Source organism: Microcaecilia unicolor, chromosome 12, assembly GCF_901765095.1.
Source record: "Microcaecilia unicolor chromosome 12, aMicUni1.1, whole genome shotgun sequence".
Lineage (NCBI taxonomy): Eukaryota > Metazoa > Chordata > Amphibia > Gymnophiona > Siphonopidae > Microcaecilia > Microcaecilia unicolor.
Window position 1 is genome coordinate 68,141,369 of NC_044042.1, and position 18,997 is coordinate 68,160,365.

The following is an 18,997-nucleotide window of genomic DNA, read 5'->3' on the forward strand; positions in this document are numbered from 1 at the left end:
TTGCTTCCTTGTATAAAGGGAGGATGAAGTTGGTGTTATACCGACTTTCCCGCTCTTTTAGGGGCCCTTTTACTAAGGTGCAGTAGGCCTAATGTGGGCCTACTGCACGCTAAAAGGACACTATCACAGGATGTGCTAAGGTGTCCTGCAGTAGTTTCCCACTCACTGTGTGCTAATCCCGCACCGGAAAATATTTTTTATTTTCCATTGTGGGAGGCATGCACGTGGGTGGAGAGTAGGCATGCCTGGGCACATTACTGTGCACTACCCTTTTACCATGGGAGCCCTTACTGCCTCCTAAATAGGTGTCGGTAAAGGCTCCCATAGTAATGGCTATGTGGTAATGGGAACATTGGTGCATGACCATTAAAAAATATATAGCCAGATGGCCATTTTACCGCCTTCCTAAAAGTGGCTGCAGCATGCGGAAAACCCATACACTGACACCAACACTGACCACTTTTTAGCACGGCTTGGTTAAGGGACCCCTAAATGATGTGCACTTGAAAAAAATGGCATTTCATATGTGGAATGGAGGAGTGGCCTAATGGTTAGTTCAGCGGGTTGCAGACCTTGGAAACTGGATTTAATTCCTGCTGCTGCCTGATGGTCGGCAGTGGCTTGAGATCATAGGGCACCAGGTTCAATTCCCTCTGCAGCTCCTTGTGACCCTGGGCAAGTCACTTAACCCTCCGTTGCCCAGGTACAACAGTAGTACAATGTACCACTTAGATTGTGAGCCCACTAGAGATAGATCCATTACCTGTATAATGAAACTGTAAACCGCATATGACTAAGCGGCATATAAAAACTGAAATGAATGAATGGAGAGGTTGGATGGCCAAGCTAATGTTAGATAGTTCCATTAAAAAGGTTTGCTGTTTTTAGAAGTAAACTGAAACCTTATGCAACATTGTTTGTTTGTTTTTAATAAAAATATGTATAAAGTTGGAGGACTTCTTGATTTGCAGTCATATGATCTTCACTGAGCTATACCTGCTGATGTTGCAGATGAAGAGATCAATCTTGCTGAACCTTAGGTAGACCAGCAGGTCCTAGCTTAGTCGCTTCCTACTTCTTCGATCTTTGAGTGTGCCTAATGCAGCTTAAATTGGCAAACTGTGGGATGTGCTCAGCCATTCTGCAGTAAGTGCCAAATGTGCATATGCTAACTGTGTGCTAAAAAGTATTTGTAATTTTTTTTTAGTGGGCATTTCTGTTCTAATCAGTGCACCTACATTACTGCATGCAGATTAGCGCAGGAATGGCACGTGAGCCCTTACTGTCTGCAAAATGGATGATGGTAAGTGCACATGCACTACTATCTTTTTTTTTTTTAATGGCTGCACGCTAATGGCAACGTTAGCTCCTGGCCATTAACAAAAAAAAATTATGAAAAGGGAAAAGGCCATTTTAACGGCTGCAGTAAAAATAGCCTTAGCACATGGGAAAACCCAGCACAAGGGCATGCTAAAGGCCACTTTTTACCATAGTTTTGTAAATGGGTCCCTGAATTTGTTAAGTAGGAACTGTACCCTTGATAGGATTACAGAAAGCTTTCACTATGGGCATATATTACCACAGAAATGTAAGCTTAATATAGCAAAAATTACTTTCTCAATGGGAACACACCTTGCAATTAAAGTGGCTGAAGGAATGATTGTATCAGTATTTTAGCTGTAGGATAACAGGTCTAGGAGGACAGGCTGGTTAACAAGTAGATGGTACAGGGTAAGGTGCTTAGGGGACAGAAGCTGGTAGGGCTTTTCTTCCAGCTGGCAGAGACAGATGTCTGACAGCTCAACCTGAATGATAAGCAACAGACGCTAGAAAAACACAACCGTGTATGCGTTTTTTAACTACTCCTTAGTAAATAAATAAAACACACAAATTCCATGAGCATCTCTATAACTAGAAAGTGTACTCAACAGGCTTGAATTTATTTTCTTTCTCTTTTATGTAGTTGGTCAGTGTTACCCAGTTTTGGTCAGCATGCTGGGACTATGGTTCAGTGTTCCTCAGTACAATGAGAAAGGTGTGGCCACCCCAAACACAGATGGCTTGCACCGCAAAGCAGGGACAGTCCGCCTGTATCCAAAGCGTCCATTGTATCCAGTTATAGGCCGTGCATCAGACATAAAGAGGTTGTGTCCAAAAACTTGTCCAGGCGAATGACCTGTGTAAGAAATAGGGAATTGATAACGTCTCTTTTCATCACCACTCCTAGATGGGGGTCTAATGGACTGACCCTTCAGAACCTGCTACAGGAGTCTGCCTATACTAAACCTTGCAAGGAATTGGAAGGGCTGGTTTTGTATCTCAAAGCCCTGATACACTAGGCTACTCTTCCCTGTTGTGCAGTAGCCTAGTGGTTAGAGCACCAGGCTTAAATCCTACTGCTGCTCTTTGTGATCTTGAGGCAATGGAACATTAAGGGACTTGCCCAAGTACAAGCACAGGGGCACTTTTACTAAAATGTGTTAAATTTTGCACTTAATGCAGAATTTTAACATGCAGCAGGCCTAAAACTAAGGCTGCATCAAGAAGGGGCTTTCCCACTATGTTTTAGTGCAGGATTAACGTGTGGTACTTACTTCCCAATATTAACACAGAAGCACTTCGCACCTCCTATTTAGGTGCATTAGCCAGTTAGTGCACAGTAAGTGTAACATGCTAACTGGCTGTCACTCTCTGCCCATGCTACATCCCCTGACTGAAAAATTCAGTACAGCAAGGTTTAATACATGGAAACAGGAAAACTACTGCAAAACCCCTTAATAATTGTCGCACAATAGCCTGTTTTCACATGTTGTGCTTAATCCCCTTTAGTAGAATGGGCCCCTTAGATTTTACATTTTCCAGGGTTTGGGAAACCCCTACTTAGATTGGGAGACCACTAGTGACAGAGAAAGTACCTGCAATATAATAATTGTAAATCGTGTTGATTGTACCACAGAAAGGGAATATATCAAATCCCATTACCCTTAACTGTGTGTATCTGAATATAACTCAAGTTACTACTGGAAAAGGAGTGAGCTAAGGTAAAGAAATGTGTTAATACCCAAGGGAGAACAAAAAAACAGAAATCCAAGATAAAACAAAAACTTGGAACAAGATCTAGAGTTTAGATAATAGGGAAAGTGGTGAAACAAACTGAAGCTCTAGTCAGTCTGAAACGTTTTCTAATTTTGAGACAGCTCGACTGAAAATGATCTAGAGAATCTACTAGACCATCACTACAGAAAAGAATTTGGGCTTTGTTTTTGAGAAGGTAGTTCACTTCTCGCCCTTTTTGTTTCCAGTTCAATTAAAACCAGGGCTGAGATCACAGCTAGCAGGTAGCCCCCCACCTACCTCCCTTATTTTAGATAGCTTAAACTCAGTCATTGCACTGATATCCTTGAGTGTGGGGCCCAGAGAGTGGCCTCCCCAGAACATATGATCACAACTCCAAAGTAACATAACATAGTAAATGATGTCAGATAAAGACCTGAACGGTCCATTCAGTCTGCCCAACAAGATTAGTTCAGTCCTGAAGGGTCACAAAAAGATTCAAATTTTCAGGCTCTCTCTAAATAAATATACATAAAGTTCAATTTGCAAACAGTGGAGGTAGTATGCACGCAGAATCGCACTTTTTCAGTAGGGATTAGTCCCAAAACCTGACCTGTTTATAGCCATCCAGGACTGAACTTGTGCACCCTATCCTAAATGCAGCCAGTAGAATGTTACTATTATACAACTGATTCTCCCTAGCCAAGGTTGCTAGTTCTGCCTCCACAAAATACTCAGCACTAGCTGACCCATAAGTGGAGGGCCTGTCCTAGCATGGTAACTAAACCTAACTTCTATATATGGCAGTGACCATCACAGCTACTGAGCTGACCTTATTAGTAAAACAGCACCACCAATAAAAATGAATTCATTAAAATACAATACACAGAGCACAGTGAAAGAAAGTTTTGGAATTGTGTCCAACTCTTTTAAGTTAAAAAGGACTCCTGGCTATGGCCATGACACAGTACAGAGCAGGCACTGCAGCACAGGGAGGATTAGGAAATCATTAGAAGGTCCTATTAACCCAAGGCCTTTTGTTGCCTTCTAGCATTCCCTTTGGATTTCTCATTACCGCTTATTTCCATTGTATTGCTGCTAGATTATAGTTAAATGATAGTAATCCATATTTTTCCAGTTGCAGGACGTCCCTTAAGAAGAGATAACAACTTGACCTATTCACAAAGCTACGCCCAGCCTAGTAAATACAGTGAAAGGGGTGTTTACCTGCACCTTGCCAGTTTCCTTCCTATTGAGATATTTTTGAGGCTCTCCAAATATAGAAAAGTAATCCACTACCCAGCCGCCAACAGAAGTACCGCCTTGGTGCTGTAGTTAAGAGAAGGGAAAAAAGTCTCACTTTGCCACCCTTTTATCACTAGGAGCTGTTACCATGGTTTTAAACTCAAAAGCAATTTCCTATCCTTTATGCATAGTTGCTTACCTGTAATGGAGGTTCTCTGAGGACAGCAGGGTAAGTCAGTCACATACTGGTAACATCAACTAACAGCTCTATGGATGGATTTGATCTAGAGCTCAGAAAAAGCTGGCAAGGTGCTTTTTAAGCATGTGCTGGCCACCCCTCTCTACAGTGTGCCCATCTGTTAATGATCCAGTGAGCTCTTGAGCTGTAGGCAGGTTCAGGTGGGAAAGGAAGGCAGGAGCATTTGTGAGGCTGATTTATGCTGTCAGTGGAGAACCCCCATTATAGTAAGTAACTACACTTTCTCCGTGGCCAAGCAGAACGAGTCAACTACAAGCAGAAGGCTAAAAAGGGTATGTCATCACATGCAGTTAACAAAAATAAAACAAACAGAAGAAAACCCACATTTTTGTGTTTTTATTTTTCATTTGTCAATAATAGTACACATTGTTTTAGAAAGAGTGTGCCTTCTTTGCAAATAGTGCACACAAGCAGGAGCAGTGTAATGGCATGTGTGCATACTCTTTCCGAAACAGTGCACTCTCTTTGGCAAAGAGGGCACACTATTTGCAAAGGGGGTGCACATTAGGTGTGTGACAGAAAAATTGGTTGCTGTCACATGCTCACATTCTGACGCACCCCTTTCAAACAAACCTCAGAGTATGCTCCCATGATCTGGCATCTCTCCCTCCACCCCAATACTTGCTGCCTGTTGCCTGACCCAACTACTGCCTGAACCCGGATATTCTCTGCCTGTGGCCAGACCTGACTATTGCCGGAAACCCGGACATTCCCAGCCCTGTCTGCCTTTGCTTTCGCCTAGGTGCCTGGGGGCACTTCTGTATCCTGATTCGGTTGTTCCTGCTTGCTAGTTCCAGTTCCGGTTTTCCTGTAAGCCCTGCCGGCTGCCCGAACCTGAGGGCTCAACCCTCAGGGAACGGTGGCTAAGCGTAGGTGAAGCCTAGGTCCAGTGTGTTCCTGTCCAGCAGGTTCCGGTACCGTGGGTTCCAGTCCAGTGGGCTCCACTCCAGTGTGTACCAGTCCTTGCGCACCCATCCGGTGCGTTCCAGCCCTGTGTATTCCTGTGCAGAACTCCAGTCCGGGGTTCCAGTCCAGCCTTGCCTCGTCTCTGCTTTGAAGGTGATCTTGCCTGCCACTGCCGCTCCACGTAGTGGTCCAAGGGCTCACAAACCCAGTGCTTCCGGGGAAGAAGCCTGACAGAATGCCAAGGCCCTTGAGAATGCGACAGCAATTCCCTGTATGAGTTATTTCAGTATTCTGGGGTGTATACCATCTGGTTCAGGTGATTTATCACTCTTTAATTTGTTGATTTGGGTTCAATACATCTTCCAGATTCACCGAGATTTCTTTCAGTTCCTCCACATTGTCACCCTTGAAAACCATTTCTGGTACAGGTAGATCTCTTACAGCTTCTTCCATAAAGACCAAAATAAGAATTAATCTCTCTGCTATGGTCTGTTCCTCCCGAGTGCCTCTTTTCCTCCTTCGTGATCTAACGGTCCCCAGATTCCTTCACAGGCTTTCTGCTTCTGATGTACCTGAAGAGTTGTTACTATGAGTTTTTGTCTCTGTGGCCTTATCAATGCTTTGCATCTAGTCTGACAGTGCTTGTGTTGCTTCTTGTTTTCTTCATTTGGATCCTTTTCCCATTCTTTAAGGATGTTCTTTTGGCTCCAATAGCTCTTCATTTCACCTTTACCTGTGCTGGCTGCTATTTGCTCTTCTTTCCACTTTGTTAATATGTCTGGACTGGGCTTGCACGATGGTATTTTTAAACAACGTCTATGCCTGATTTAAATCCTAACCTTTGCAACTGATCCTTTTAGCTTCTTTTTAACTATTTTCCTCATGTTATCATAGTCACCCTTTTATAAATAAATGCTGTTATAGTAGATTTCTTTAGTGACTTCACTCCAGATATCAGCTCAATTTGATCATGTTATGAAACACTGTTTCCCACTGGACCCAACACCATTACCTCTCATACTATGCCCTGCATTCCCAACGAACTAAAATAGCTCCCCCTGTTGTCAGTTTCTGACCAGTTGCTTCCAAAAAGCAGTCATTTATTACATCTAGGAATTTTACCTCTCTAATGCTCGTGTGTTAAACATTTATCCAGTCAATATTGGGGTAATTGAAATCACATATGAGCAGTGCTCATATGAAAGTTATGTGGAGTTTTTTTGTGAAGACACATGATTGTAACGGTTCCCTCATTATATTTAAGGTGTGTCCTTTAAGAACGAGGTGGATCCGATTGTTCTGAAGTCTTTTTTTCTCCACTTTTTTATGGTGTGCCTGCCATAGTTGCCCCCAAACTAATTGTGCACGAGGTAGAATTGTTTATGTGTTGGTAATTGAAATCACCCATTATTATACTGTTGCCCAATTTGCCAGGTTTTTACATTTCTATAAACAGTTCTTAATCTGTCTGTTCATTCTGTCCTGCAGGATGATAGTGCGGCCCTACCAGTATACTCCTTCCCTTCACATATGAAATTTCTATCCATAAGGATTCTACACTGCTATCTGTTTCATGTAGAATGTTAATTTTGTTTGACTCAGTTCCCTTTTTAACATATAACGCAACCCTCCCTCCAATTTGATCCACTCTACCATTGCGATAATTTGTACCCTGGTAACACAATATCTCATTGATTGTCCTCCTTCCACCAGGTCTCTGAGATGCCTATTATAGTTATCTCTTCATTTAGTGCTATATACTCCAACTCTCCCCGTCTTATTTTTTAGGCTTCTAGCCTTTGTATATGACACTAGCATCTACAAGCTACTTAGAAGCTGATGAGGATATTTGCATCCTTTACTCTGTTCTCCCATTAAACACACCTGGCTTTCTTTCACCATTATTGAAACCTTTCTATTGGATTCGCTAAGGATCCTGTTTCAATAGTATATTTGAAGAATACTCGACACTGAACATGCACTCCTGGGTGGCTATCACTCCCCCCCCCCATTTTAGTTTAAAAGTTGCCCTTTCTCCTTTTTAAACGTGTGCCAGCAGCCTGGTTCCATCCCAGTTACGGTGGAGTCCATCCTTTTGGAAACAGGCTTCCCTTTCCCAAATGTTACCCAGTTCCTAACAAATGTAAATCCCTCATCCGTACACAGAGGGGAATAATTGAACAGCGCCGGCGAAATACATGGCCGGTGATGTATTTTGGCGGCACCGCAAACAGCTGGCCAGACCCGTATTTTCGAAAAAGATGGCCGGCCATCTTTTGTTTCGATAATACGGTTCTGGCCAGCCAAATGCATTGGATTTCGCCGGGGTTTGAGATGACCGGCTTCGTTTTTAGCGATAATGGAAAGTTATGTCGGTCATCTCAAACCCCAGCCAAATTCAGGCATTTGGTCGTCGGAGGAGCCAGCATTTTTAGTGCACTGGCCCCCCTGACATGCCAGGACACCAACCGGGCTCCCTAGGGGTCACTGCAGTGGACTTCAGAAAAGCTCCCACGCGCATAGCTCCCTTACTTTGGGAGCTGAGCCCCCCAAACCCCCCCCCCCAAAACCCACTACCCACAAATGTACTGCACCCACTAAAACTGCTCCTGGGACCTGCATAAAGCCTCTAGGACTTATTGCTGCTGTATAACTTTGGCACACTAGTTGACACCTAAGACTAATCTCTTTGAAAAAGTCCTTTATTTGAAATAAGCACGTTTACCTCACAGTTAACTGCAGATCAGAGGTTGTGCCCACTGGCAAAGAGACCCCTGGTACTAAGATTAGCAGTAGATTAGAGCTGGCACAATGGTGTACAATGCCCTCTTCAGCACCATTCAAGGTAAGAACTACGTTCTCTGACGTGGATAACACAGGAAAGGGATCTAAAACTGTCTTACCAAAATGGCCACTAACCGCATGGACTACAACAGGAAACAAAACAGGGCACACTCTGACCCAGTAAGCAGGGGGAAAAAGCAGAGCCTACCAACTACCAATACCTATAACCCACCACAATGCATTGCTGATGTGACTCTGCAGTGCAAATAACAGAAAAGGTGCCACACTCACCCCAGAGCCACATCACAAGCAGGCAAAGGCTGTCGGAGGACAGAACACATTCTGCTGTCATGGAGGTGGGTACGGCTTTTGAGGCTGGCAAAAAAGTATTTGTAACCTGTTTTCTATGCTGGGAAGGGGTTGGTGACCACTGGGGAGTACAGGGAGGTCATCCCCGATTCCTTCCGGTGGTCATGTTGTCAGTTCAGCCACCTTTTTGAAGCTTGGACCTGAAAAAAAAGAGACCAAGTAAAGGCGACCAAATGGTCTTCATCGCCGGATTTTTTTTTTCCATTATGGGCTAAAGCCAGCCATTTTGTAATCCCGCCCATGTACCCGCCTTCGTGTTGCTGCCAACATGCCCCCTTGAACTTTTGCCGGCTCTGTGACGGGAAAGCGGCGATGGTGTCAAAATAGCGGCTTTCGATTATACCGATTTGGCCTCTTTTGCGAGATCGGCGGCCATCTCCCAATTTGTGTCGGAAGATGGCCGGCGATCACTTTCGAAAATGAGCTGGATAGTAACATAGTAGATGACGGCAGAGATGCCTGTACAGTCCATCCAGTCTGCCCAACAAGATAAACTCACATGTGCTACTTTATGTGTATACCTGACCTTGATTTGTATCTGCCATTTTCAGGGCACAGACCATAGAAGTCTGCCCAGCACTAACCCCGCCACCCACCACCGGTGCTGCCACCCAATCTCCGCTAAGCTTCCGAGGATCCATTCCTTCTGAACTGAATTCCTTTATGTTTATCCCACACATTTTTAAATCCGTTACCGTTTCATCTCTACCACCTCCCACAAGAGGGCATTCCAAGTATCCACCACTCTCTCCATGAAAAAATACTTCCTGACATTTTTCTTGAGTCTGCCCCCCCTTTCAACCTCATTTCATGTCCTCTAGTTCTACCACTTCCCATCTCCGGAAAAGGTTCATTTGCGGATTAATACCTTTCAAATATTTGAACATCTGTATCATATCACCCGTTTCTCCTTTCCTCCAGGGTACACGTTCAAGGTCAACAAATCTCTCCTCATACGTCTTGTAACGCAAATCCCATAACCATTTTGTAGCTTTTCTTTGCACCGCTTCAATTCTTTTACATCCTTAGCAAGATACGGCGTCCAAAACTGAACACAATACTCCAATACACCTTTATCTCAAATACGCATTGAGACTTCAGAGCTCTGCTTGCCTCTCCCCAAATTATTGACCACCCATGGAAAGCTCTAAAAGTATAATCCTGTAAGCCCCCCCCCCCCCCCCAAAAAAAAAAAAACAAACTCTACCCAACTTCTCCAATGCCTAGATAGAAAAAAACAGGTATAACAACTGTCCCTGATCTACATACCTGGCTGCCATTGTTCGTCCCTTGTCAAGTTAACCCCACTCCCAGTTCCCCCTTACTTCCCAATGGATAGCTAACCCAGCAAAATTACTGCACCCCCTCCACCTGTAAAAAAAAAAAAAAAAAGAGAGAGAACACATTCCCCCATATCACAACACAGTATACGCTTCACTTATGAAAAACTTTGTGTGACACCCTTCACCTGTTCTTTGTAGTACATGCCGCTGTACGTGGTCGATGCCCCAGTTTCAGGGTCCCACGGACTCACAGCCACCACCCTGGAGGAAGAGGGACTTTGAAAAAAAGATTGCGTTGGAGGCACAAACATAGAGAGGCATAATTGAAAGGGGTGCCCAAGTTTTCCTGAGGACGTCCCGGCGAAGGGGCAGGGAACCTGTATTATTGAAACAAGATGGGCGTCCATCTTTTGTTTCGATAATACCAAATCCAGCCAGTTGGTCGTGGGAGGAGCCAGCATTCGTAGTGCACTGGTCCCCCTGACATGCCAAGACACCAACCAGGCACCCTAGGGGCACTGCAGTTGGACTTCATAAATTGCTCCCAAGTGCATAGCTCCCTTACCTTGGGTGCTGAACCCCCCCAAAACCCCCTCCCCACAACTGTATACCACTACCATAGCCCTTATGGGTGAAGGGGGCACCTAGATGTGGGTACAGTGGGTTTTGCTCACATTTACCACCACGTGTAATAGGTAGGGGGGGGGATGGGCCTGGGTCCGCCTGCCTGAAGTGCACTGCACCCACTAAAACTGCTCCAAGGACCTGCATACTGCTGTCATGGAACTGGGTATAATATTTGAGGCTGGCATAGAGGCTGGAAAAAATGTTTAAAAATTTTTTTTTGAGGGTGGGAGGGGTTAGTGACCACTGGGGGAGTAAGGGGTGGTCATCTGGTCATTTAGGGCACATTTTTGTGGTTTGGTCGTAAGAAAAAAAGGACCAGGTAAAGTCGTCCAAGTGTTCGTCAGGGACACCCTTCTTTTGTCCATTATCAGTCAAGGACGCCCATGTGTAAGGCACGCCCCAGTCCTGCCTTCGCTATGCTTCCAACTTTGGTAGTCCCCGCGACGGAAAGTAGTTGAGGATGCCCAAAATCGCCTTCGATTATGCCAATTTGGGGCAACCCTGGGAGGACGCCCATCTTGCCATTTGTGTCGAAAGATGGGCGCCCTTTTCTTTCGAAAATAAGCCTGATAGTAAGAATTTTTTAAGGTACATTAAAAGCAAGAAGCCAGCAAAAGAACCGCTAGATGACGAGGGGTAAAAGGGTCAATCAGGGAAGACAAAGCCATAGCAGCGAGATTAAATGAATTCTTTGCTCCGGTCTTCACAGAGGAAGATTTGGGAGCGATACCGGTGCCAGAAATGGTATTTGAAGCTGAAGAGTTGGAGAAACTGAATTAAATCTCTATAAACCTAGAGGATGTAATGAGGCAATTTGACAAATTGAAAAGTAGCAAATCTCCTGGACCGGATGGTGTTCATCCCAGAGTACTGATAGAATTGAAAAATGAACTGGTGGAATTATTGTTAGTAATTTGTAAATTATCTTTAAAATCTAGCGTGGTACCGAAAGATTGGAGGGTAGTCCATGTAACGCCGATATTTAACAATGGTTCCATAGGGGATCTGGGACATTATAGACCAGTGAGCCTGACGTTGGTGCCGGGCAAAATGGTAGAGACTATTATAAAGAACAAAATTACACAGCATATTCAAAAGCATGGATTAATGAGACAAAGCCAACACCAATCTATTACATTTCTTTGAAGGGGTGAACATGTGGATAAAGGTGAGCTGGTTGATATTGTGTATCTGGATTTTCAAAAGGCGTTTGACAAAGTACCTCATGAAAGACTCCAGAGGAAATTAGAGAATCATGGGATAGGAGGTAGTGTCCTATTATGGATTAAAAACTGGTCAAAGGACAGAAAACAGAGAGTAGGGTTAAATGGTCTATTCTCAAAGAAGAAGGGTAGATAGTGGAGTTCCTCAGGGGTCTGTGCTGGGACCTGTACTTTTTAACATATTTATAAATGATTTAGAGACGGGAGTAACTAGTGAGGTAATTAAATTTGCTGACACAAAGTTATTCAAAGTTGTTAAATCGCGAGAGGATTGTGAAAAATTACAAGAGGACCTTACCAGACTGGGAGTCTAAATGGCAGATTATGTTTAACGTGAGCAAGTGCAAAGTGATGCATGTTGGAAAGAGGAACCCGAACTATAGCTACGTAATGCAAGGTTCCACGTTAGGAGTCACCTACCAAGAAAGGGATCTCGGCGTCGTTGATGATACATTGAAATGCTCTGCTCAGTGTGCTGCTGCGGCGGCTAAGCAAATAGAACGTTAGGTATTAGGAAAGGAATGGAAAACTAAAGTGAGAACGTTATAATGCCTTTGCATCGGTCCATGGTGTGACCGCACCGTGAATATTGTGCTTGGAGGAGACACCTGAGGGGAGATATGATAGAGGTCTATAAAATAATGAGTGGAGAGAAACAGGTAGACGTGAATCATTTGTTTACTTGTTCCAAAAATACTAGGACAAGGGGGGCATGCAATGAAGCTACAAAGTAGTAAAATTTAATATGAATTGGATAAAGTTTGTCTTCACTCTGTGTAATTAAACTCTGGAATTTGTTGCTAGAAAATGTGGTAAAGGTGGTTAGCTTAGTGGGGTTTAAAAAGGGTGTGGACAGCTTCTTAAAGGAAAAGTCCATATACCATTATTGACTTGGGAAAATCCACTGTTTATTTCTGGGATAAGCATTATAAAATGTATTGAGCTTTTCTGGGATCTTGCCACGTACTTGTGATCTGGATTGGCCACTGTTGGAAACAGGATACTGGGCTTGATGGAGCTTTGGTCTGTCCTAGTGTGGCAATACTTATGTACTTATGCTAAGTGATGTCCCAGGAAACCGGGAAATGTTCCTAGGTCCTTCCTGAGTTGTTCCAACCTCCTCCTATACTCTCCCTGTCACCCTTCTATGGGACAATAAACAGATCATAGTCCAAGCTCTCATTGATTCTGGCACCAAAAATAACTTTGTGGATGAACAGCTGATATGCCAGTATGACATTTCTGTGAATCTCAAGAGAACTCATTTGTATTTCCTCAGTCTACAGAGACCCATTGCCAGGGCGTCTGCAGACTATTACTCAGCCAATTTCTCTTCGGGTGGGTTCTCAGCATCAAGAGATGATAGAGTTTCATCTACTCCCTGGCCATCAGGCCATTTTGAGGCTGCAGAAACATGAACCTTGAATTGATTGGTGCTCCAGAGACACTCTAGCCTGAGATCAACCTGTTCCCGCTCTTGCATAATTTCTGTTCAACCTCAGCCCAAGATGGATTCACCCCAGGGCAAGTCTGCCATCTTGGAATCCTGACCCAATTTGGACCCTGCAAAGATTCTTGCTGTCTCCATGTCATTGTACCTTCGGAGAGAACTCCAGACCCCAAGTGATCAAGGAAGTGGGCCTTACAAGAGACATGCAACAAAGACCACAGGATACTCAGGAAATTCTAGATGGCCAGATATGAGGAAACCCACTATCAGTGTTCATGCCCCTGCACTTATAAGACATTGTCAACATCTTTATTCCCTCAGACCCAAACGCACAGGTCAGGGGAGGGGGTACTGTCACACCCCACACGTGTTCTCTGTGGTCTCCAGCAGCAGTTCGTGCTAAGGATCTGTTTACTGGCTGGAAACTCAGCACTTCCTTTATGTCTCTGCAAGAGGGCACTGGCTGGTATTTAAGGAAGTTCTTGTTTCCTAGCCAGTGCCTTTGCAACAGGTCTCCTAGAGTTGTCTAGTGTGTGCTGCAGCCTTGTTCCAGTTTCTCTCCTATTCCTGCCTGTGACTGATCTAGTCCTGCTCCATGTTCTAGCCTTGTTCCTGCCCTGCCTTCAGTTCCAGTCTTGTCTTCCGTGACAACTCTGTTCTGTGCCTAGCCTGGGTGATTCGCCTACTGCCAGTTGGGGCCTAGCTAACCCCTGGATTGGCCAGGTAGCGTCAACTGGGCTGCAGGGCAAGAGCTCACCCTCCTGAGCTGGGACACTTTGAAATGCTACTGCACTTTACCAAACTTTTATGCATATAAAAATTCGTATGATCACACAGAGGAATAGTTGCTTCAGATAGACCTTTGTGGGGTCATAAACACAGCTCCACCACTTCAGTATTGCCCAACATCATACCTATTTTCCACATCCACTAAAGCTCAATATTTGTGTACAATGCACACAGAATTATAAGGAAACACTTAAATTCAAACAGTGCGTGTTGTACAAGAACATGTTTGTAACAAAACACCTAGCCACCCACCCGAGGTTACCCTATGGCCACTCAGAGGATCTATTCCCTGCACAGCTCAGGTCCACCTGCCACTTGTGCCCTATACTAGCACCCTCCTCCCACGGCCTCTGAATCTCCCACTCTCAAATTATCCCATGATTTCTAGGTTACTGGGACCACACTCCCAGTGATCTCAGAGTACGCAGAAAGCACTCACAGCCTCAATACACAAACCATCAGGATTCTCCATCAATCCAGACAAGCAGGGCAAACAATTGTTTATTCTCATAAAAATATTGAACAGTGGATAGAAAATGTGCAATCAGCAAAGAATTACAGGTAACTGAAATATGGATCAATTATAACACTAACTAAACATTTGTTTACTTTCTAGAAAGTACCTGGGAATATCAGGCACAGAGCTACTCACTAGTTATCAAATATAACTGTTTTAAACGGCTTCAGGAAGAGCTCTCTCTCGTCTCCTGGGCTGAAACTGGAGCAAAAGCCAGTACAATCCAAGTGAAATAAGCTCCTGGGCCAATCAGAGCCCAGAACAACAATTTTCAAAAATAGCGGGTTACATCACTACAGGCATTTCCTTTATCTGTGTGCTAACTAAAAGAACTTAAGGTCAGTTTTTTTTTATAACAGCTTAAAATATAACATGCACCACCTGCTGGACAAACTAGAGAAATGCCCTTCAAGAATAATGGCAGTTTTATAGGCTTAAAAGACACCGTCCTGTCACAATGTTCAAATGTCGACCACCTGACATGTTTCCTAGTATGCTTCCTATCACATTCAATACAAACTACTCTCAGATATAAGCAACAAAACCTCCATAGGCATTATCTATTTTGTCTATGCCACCTATTCCCATTAGTAAAAGAAAAATACTGAATTGATCCGGCATACATTTAAGGAAATAGGTCTCTTATTACTGGAAGCCAAGGTTCCACTTTGTTAGTTGAGCTGCATGAACTGCTGCAGGTCCTACATGTGAATTTAAAAAAAAAAAAAAAACTACTACTATTTAACATTTCTAAAGCGCTACCAGGGTAATGCAGCGCTGATTCAAAACAATACTGCAATTAAACACAGTAGGGCCATATGCTTTACACAGTTCTACTTATATTTAATACAGAATAAAATAACTTTTGAACAGTGCAATTTAGTGAAACTAAAGTTCCTAATTAAGAGCTTGCATAACAAATAAGATTAGGGCACCATATAAAGGAAGGTGCACTGTTTCTCCACTGATACAAAACAAGGCACAGAAAGGACACAGAGTGGGAGAAAAGTTTAATATTCTAGCTGTTCACAACTAACATCTAAACTGTAAATATGCTAGGTAGAAACATCTATCGTGTTGCTAAAATAATAAAGGACACAAAGAACTCAAGTTAGGGGAAAATTCATTTCAATTAACCTAAAACAAATTGAGAAAGGGGGGGTCATTCAGATAATGGTCCCAGTTTCTTATCACATATATGGTGAAAGGGAAAACAATGTAAACAAATTTGGGCTAACTAGGCAGTTGCCTAGAAAGGCACTGTCCATTTCTCGAGCAGCACAAAACATGTTCATGCAAGGTACAGAAAATATCTTAACTTCTGAAGTTAAACATTCTACTACTATACTATTTAACATTTCTAAAGCGCTACCAGGGTTACGCAGCGCTGTACAATCTAACAAAGAAGGACAGCCCCTGCTCAAAGAAGCTTACAATCTAAAGAACAAAAAGTGCAGTCAATCAAATTGGGGGCAGTCTAGATTTCCTGGATAGAGGTACAATGGTTAGGTGCCGAAAGCAACATTGAAGAGGTGGGCTTTGAGCAAGGATTTGAAGATGGGCAGGGAGGGGGCTTGGCATATGGGCTCAGGGAGTTTATTCCAAGCATAGAGTGAGGCGAAGCAGAAAGGGCGGAGCCTGGAGGCGGTGGTGGAGAAGGGTACTGAGAGGAGGGATTGTCCTGAGTGGAGGTTACGGGTAGGAGCATAAGGGGAGATAAGGGTAGAGAGGTAATGAGGGGCTGCAAATTGAGTGCATTTGTAGAAGCTTGAACTGTATGCGGTACCTGATCGGAAGCCAGTGAAGTGACTTGAGGAGAGGGGTGATATGAGCATATCAGTCTAGGCGGAAGATAAGACGGGCAACAGAGTTCTGAACGGATTGAAGGGGGGATAGATGGCTAAGTGAGAAGCCAGTGAGGAGTAGGTTGCAGTAGTCAAGGCGAGAGGTGATGAGAGAGTGGTGTGCTCGGAGAGGAAGGGGCAAATTTTGCTGATGTTATAGAGAAAGACGTGACAGGTCTTGGCTGTCTGCTCGATATGGGCAGAGGAGAGGGAGGAGTCAAAGATGACTCCAAGGTTGCGGGAAGATGAGACGGGGAGGATGAGGGTGTTGTCGACTGAAATAGAGAGTGGAGGGAGGGAGAGAAGTGGGTTTGGGTGGAAAGACAATGAGCTCGGTCTTGGCCATGTTCAGTTTCAGGTGGTGGTTGGACATCCACAGTGATTTCTGGCGTGGAGAGGTAAAACTGGGTGTCGTCAGCATAAAGATGGTATTGGAAACCATGAGATGAGATCAGCGAGCCCAGGGAAGGGGTGTAGATTGAAAAAAGAAGGGGTCCAAGGACAGATCCCTGAGGAACTCCAACAGTGAGCGGGGTGGGGGTTGAGGAAGATCCATGAGAATGTACTCTGAAGGTACAGTGGGAGAGATAAGAGGAGAACCAGGAGAGGACAGAGCCCTGGAACCCAAATGAGGATAGTGCAGCAAGAAGTAAGTTATAATTGACAGTGTCAAAAGAGGCGGATAGGTCGAGGAGGATGGAGTAGTGACCTTTGGATTTGGCAAGGAACAGGTCATTACAGACTTTAGTGAGTGCCCTTTCTGTCGAGTGTAGAGGGCGAAAACCGGATTGAAGCGCATCGAGGATGGCATGAGAGAAAATCAAGGCAGCGGCTGTGAATGGCGTGTTCAAGTATCTTGGAAAGGAAGGATAGAAGGGAGATGGGGCAGTAGTTGGAAAGACAGGTAGGGTCTAGTGATGGTTTTTTTGAGAAGTGGTGTGACTACAGCATGCATGAACAAAAACAAATACCCAACTTTGCCCTAAGAAGAAACTCATATCCATACTTGTGTCTCTTGATGAGCAAAGCGCTGTCGTCAAAATTCAGGATTCCAGCAGCCTTTAGTCTTGCATACATAGCTTCTATACGTATACTTAGCTTCCCCTAAACCCGGGAGCCAACAACAAAAACTTTAATACATTAGCCAAATAAAAATTGTTTGGTTCCAGGCCATTGAACTTCAGTACAGGCAAGTGGATCCAGAATATCCATCTCAATATTATCTTTCAAGCTGGACCTCCATTTTGGGTCTCATTGTGATTCAGCAGCCCCAGAAGCTCCTTGGCCACAGCTGAATCAAATATGTGATAGCCTGGTGGGTCACCCACAACTATGCCTTTTAAAGAAGCATGAAGTGAATTTTCTTCTGAAAGAGGCCTGAACATACAGGTGTAAAAGCTTGCCGCTAGGCTACGATGCCAGTTCAGCAGTCTTGATATCACTTGATTTTCCTGCCCTCATGGTCCTGTAATATAGCCATCTTAACATTTCAAATATTACAATCACAAAAAAAAAATGCAACTAAAGAAATTTAACCAGATATTATACACAAAAAGAAAATTAACATCATGAAAATATTCCTTAGTCTTACTTCCACTAAGTTAGGACCAAGATATCTAGAAAAAAAATAGTGGAAAAATAATTGTATTAGAAGACACCTTATAAAAAGAAAGACTGTAGCCAGTTAACAGTGGTCCCCAATCCCTCCATAGGTTGTCATGTCTTTACTTTCAAGTCTTCCTTTGAAACCAAAAATTAAAAAAAATGTTTGAGTTCATTAAAGATATAATTATTTTGATATGTAACAAAGGAAAACGTTATAAAAACTTCAAACCCACTAGGGACAAAGTATCTGTATATAAATATATAAAACTGCTCTGGCAGTATATCAAATTCATGTCCCTTACACTTAATGTTATACACTTCTTGGTATTGCTGCAATACTTTCTACTATGCACTACCACCATCTTACTCCTACAGTCCACATTCGCTGTTGCTAAGATCACTCTAACCCTCCTGAGCACAAAAGAATAAGGGTTGAAGACAGCTCTTGATCATAAGTGGAAGAGCAGTGGCACATCACAACATCCTCATGCACATACCTGGCTCAGGAAATTCCTAATACTAAGTCACTCTTTCCTTACCTGGCCTGTCTTCCGTAGCAGGGCTTGCACACGGGGGTTGGCATAATAGGCCGCCGCATGTGGGTCTCTCTGAGGATTGTATGTTGGGATGATTGTCCAGAGCTTGGGCTGAAGACGGTCACAGACTTGCTGCTGCTTCTCAGCAGCCACACCATCTAGTATGAAATTCTGCTCCAGTCGCCGCAGCCTTGCATCTGGTCGTATTGGGAAACAGTTCCAGGTAGAGGGCCTGCGTGCCATGCTGGGGGTAGGAAATGGGAGTAGAGGGAGGTGTTCAGCCCCTGCCCAAACAGCTGCATTATTACAACAGTAAGGTGCAACAGAGCAAAGCTGACACCAACTCCTGTCAGTAGGGGCAGCAGCAAAAACAGGTACTGACTATCCTCCCCCTTCAGGTTCAGCAAACCTGGGCCCAACCCTCCGTGATAGATCTCTACCAGCTGAGAGTAGAATGAATTTTAGTTCATGATTCAGAGAATCTAAGCATCTTTATATTACAAAAT

At 43.9% G+C, this 18,997-nt stretch overlaps 1 protein-coding gene across 1 annotated transcript; it reads right to left on the reverse strand.

Annotated features, from left to right (window-relative positions):
- Positions 1 to 1,919: 1,919 nt before the first annotated feature.
- On the reverse strand, positions 1,920 to 18,734 carry C12H17orf98 (chromosome 12 C17orf98 homolog). The gene is given in 4 exon segments (XM_030221350.1): positions 1,920 to 2,176; positions 4,282 to 4,297; positions 4,300 to 4,383; positions 18,495 to 18,734. Coding segments are annotated over 4 exon segments (498 nt in total). The 3' UTR covers positions 1,920 to 2,018.
- Positions 18,735 to 18,997: the final 263 nt, after the last annotated feature.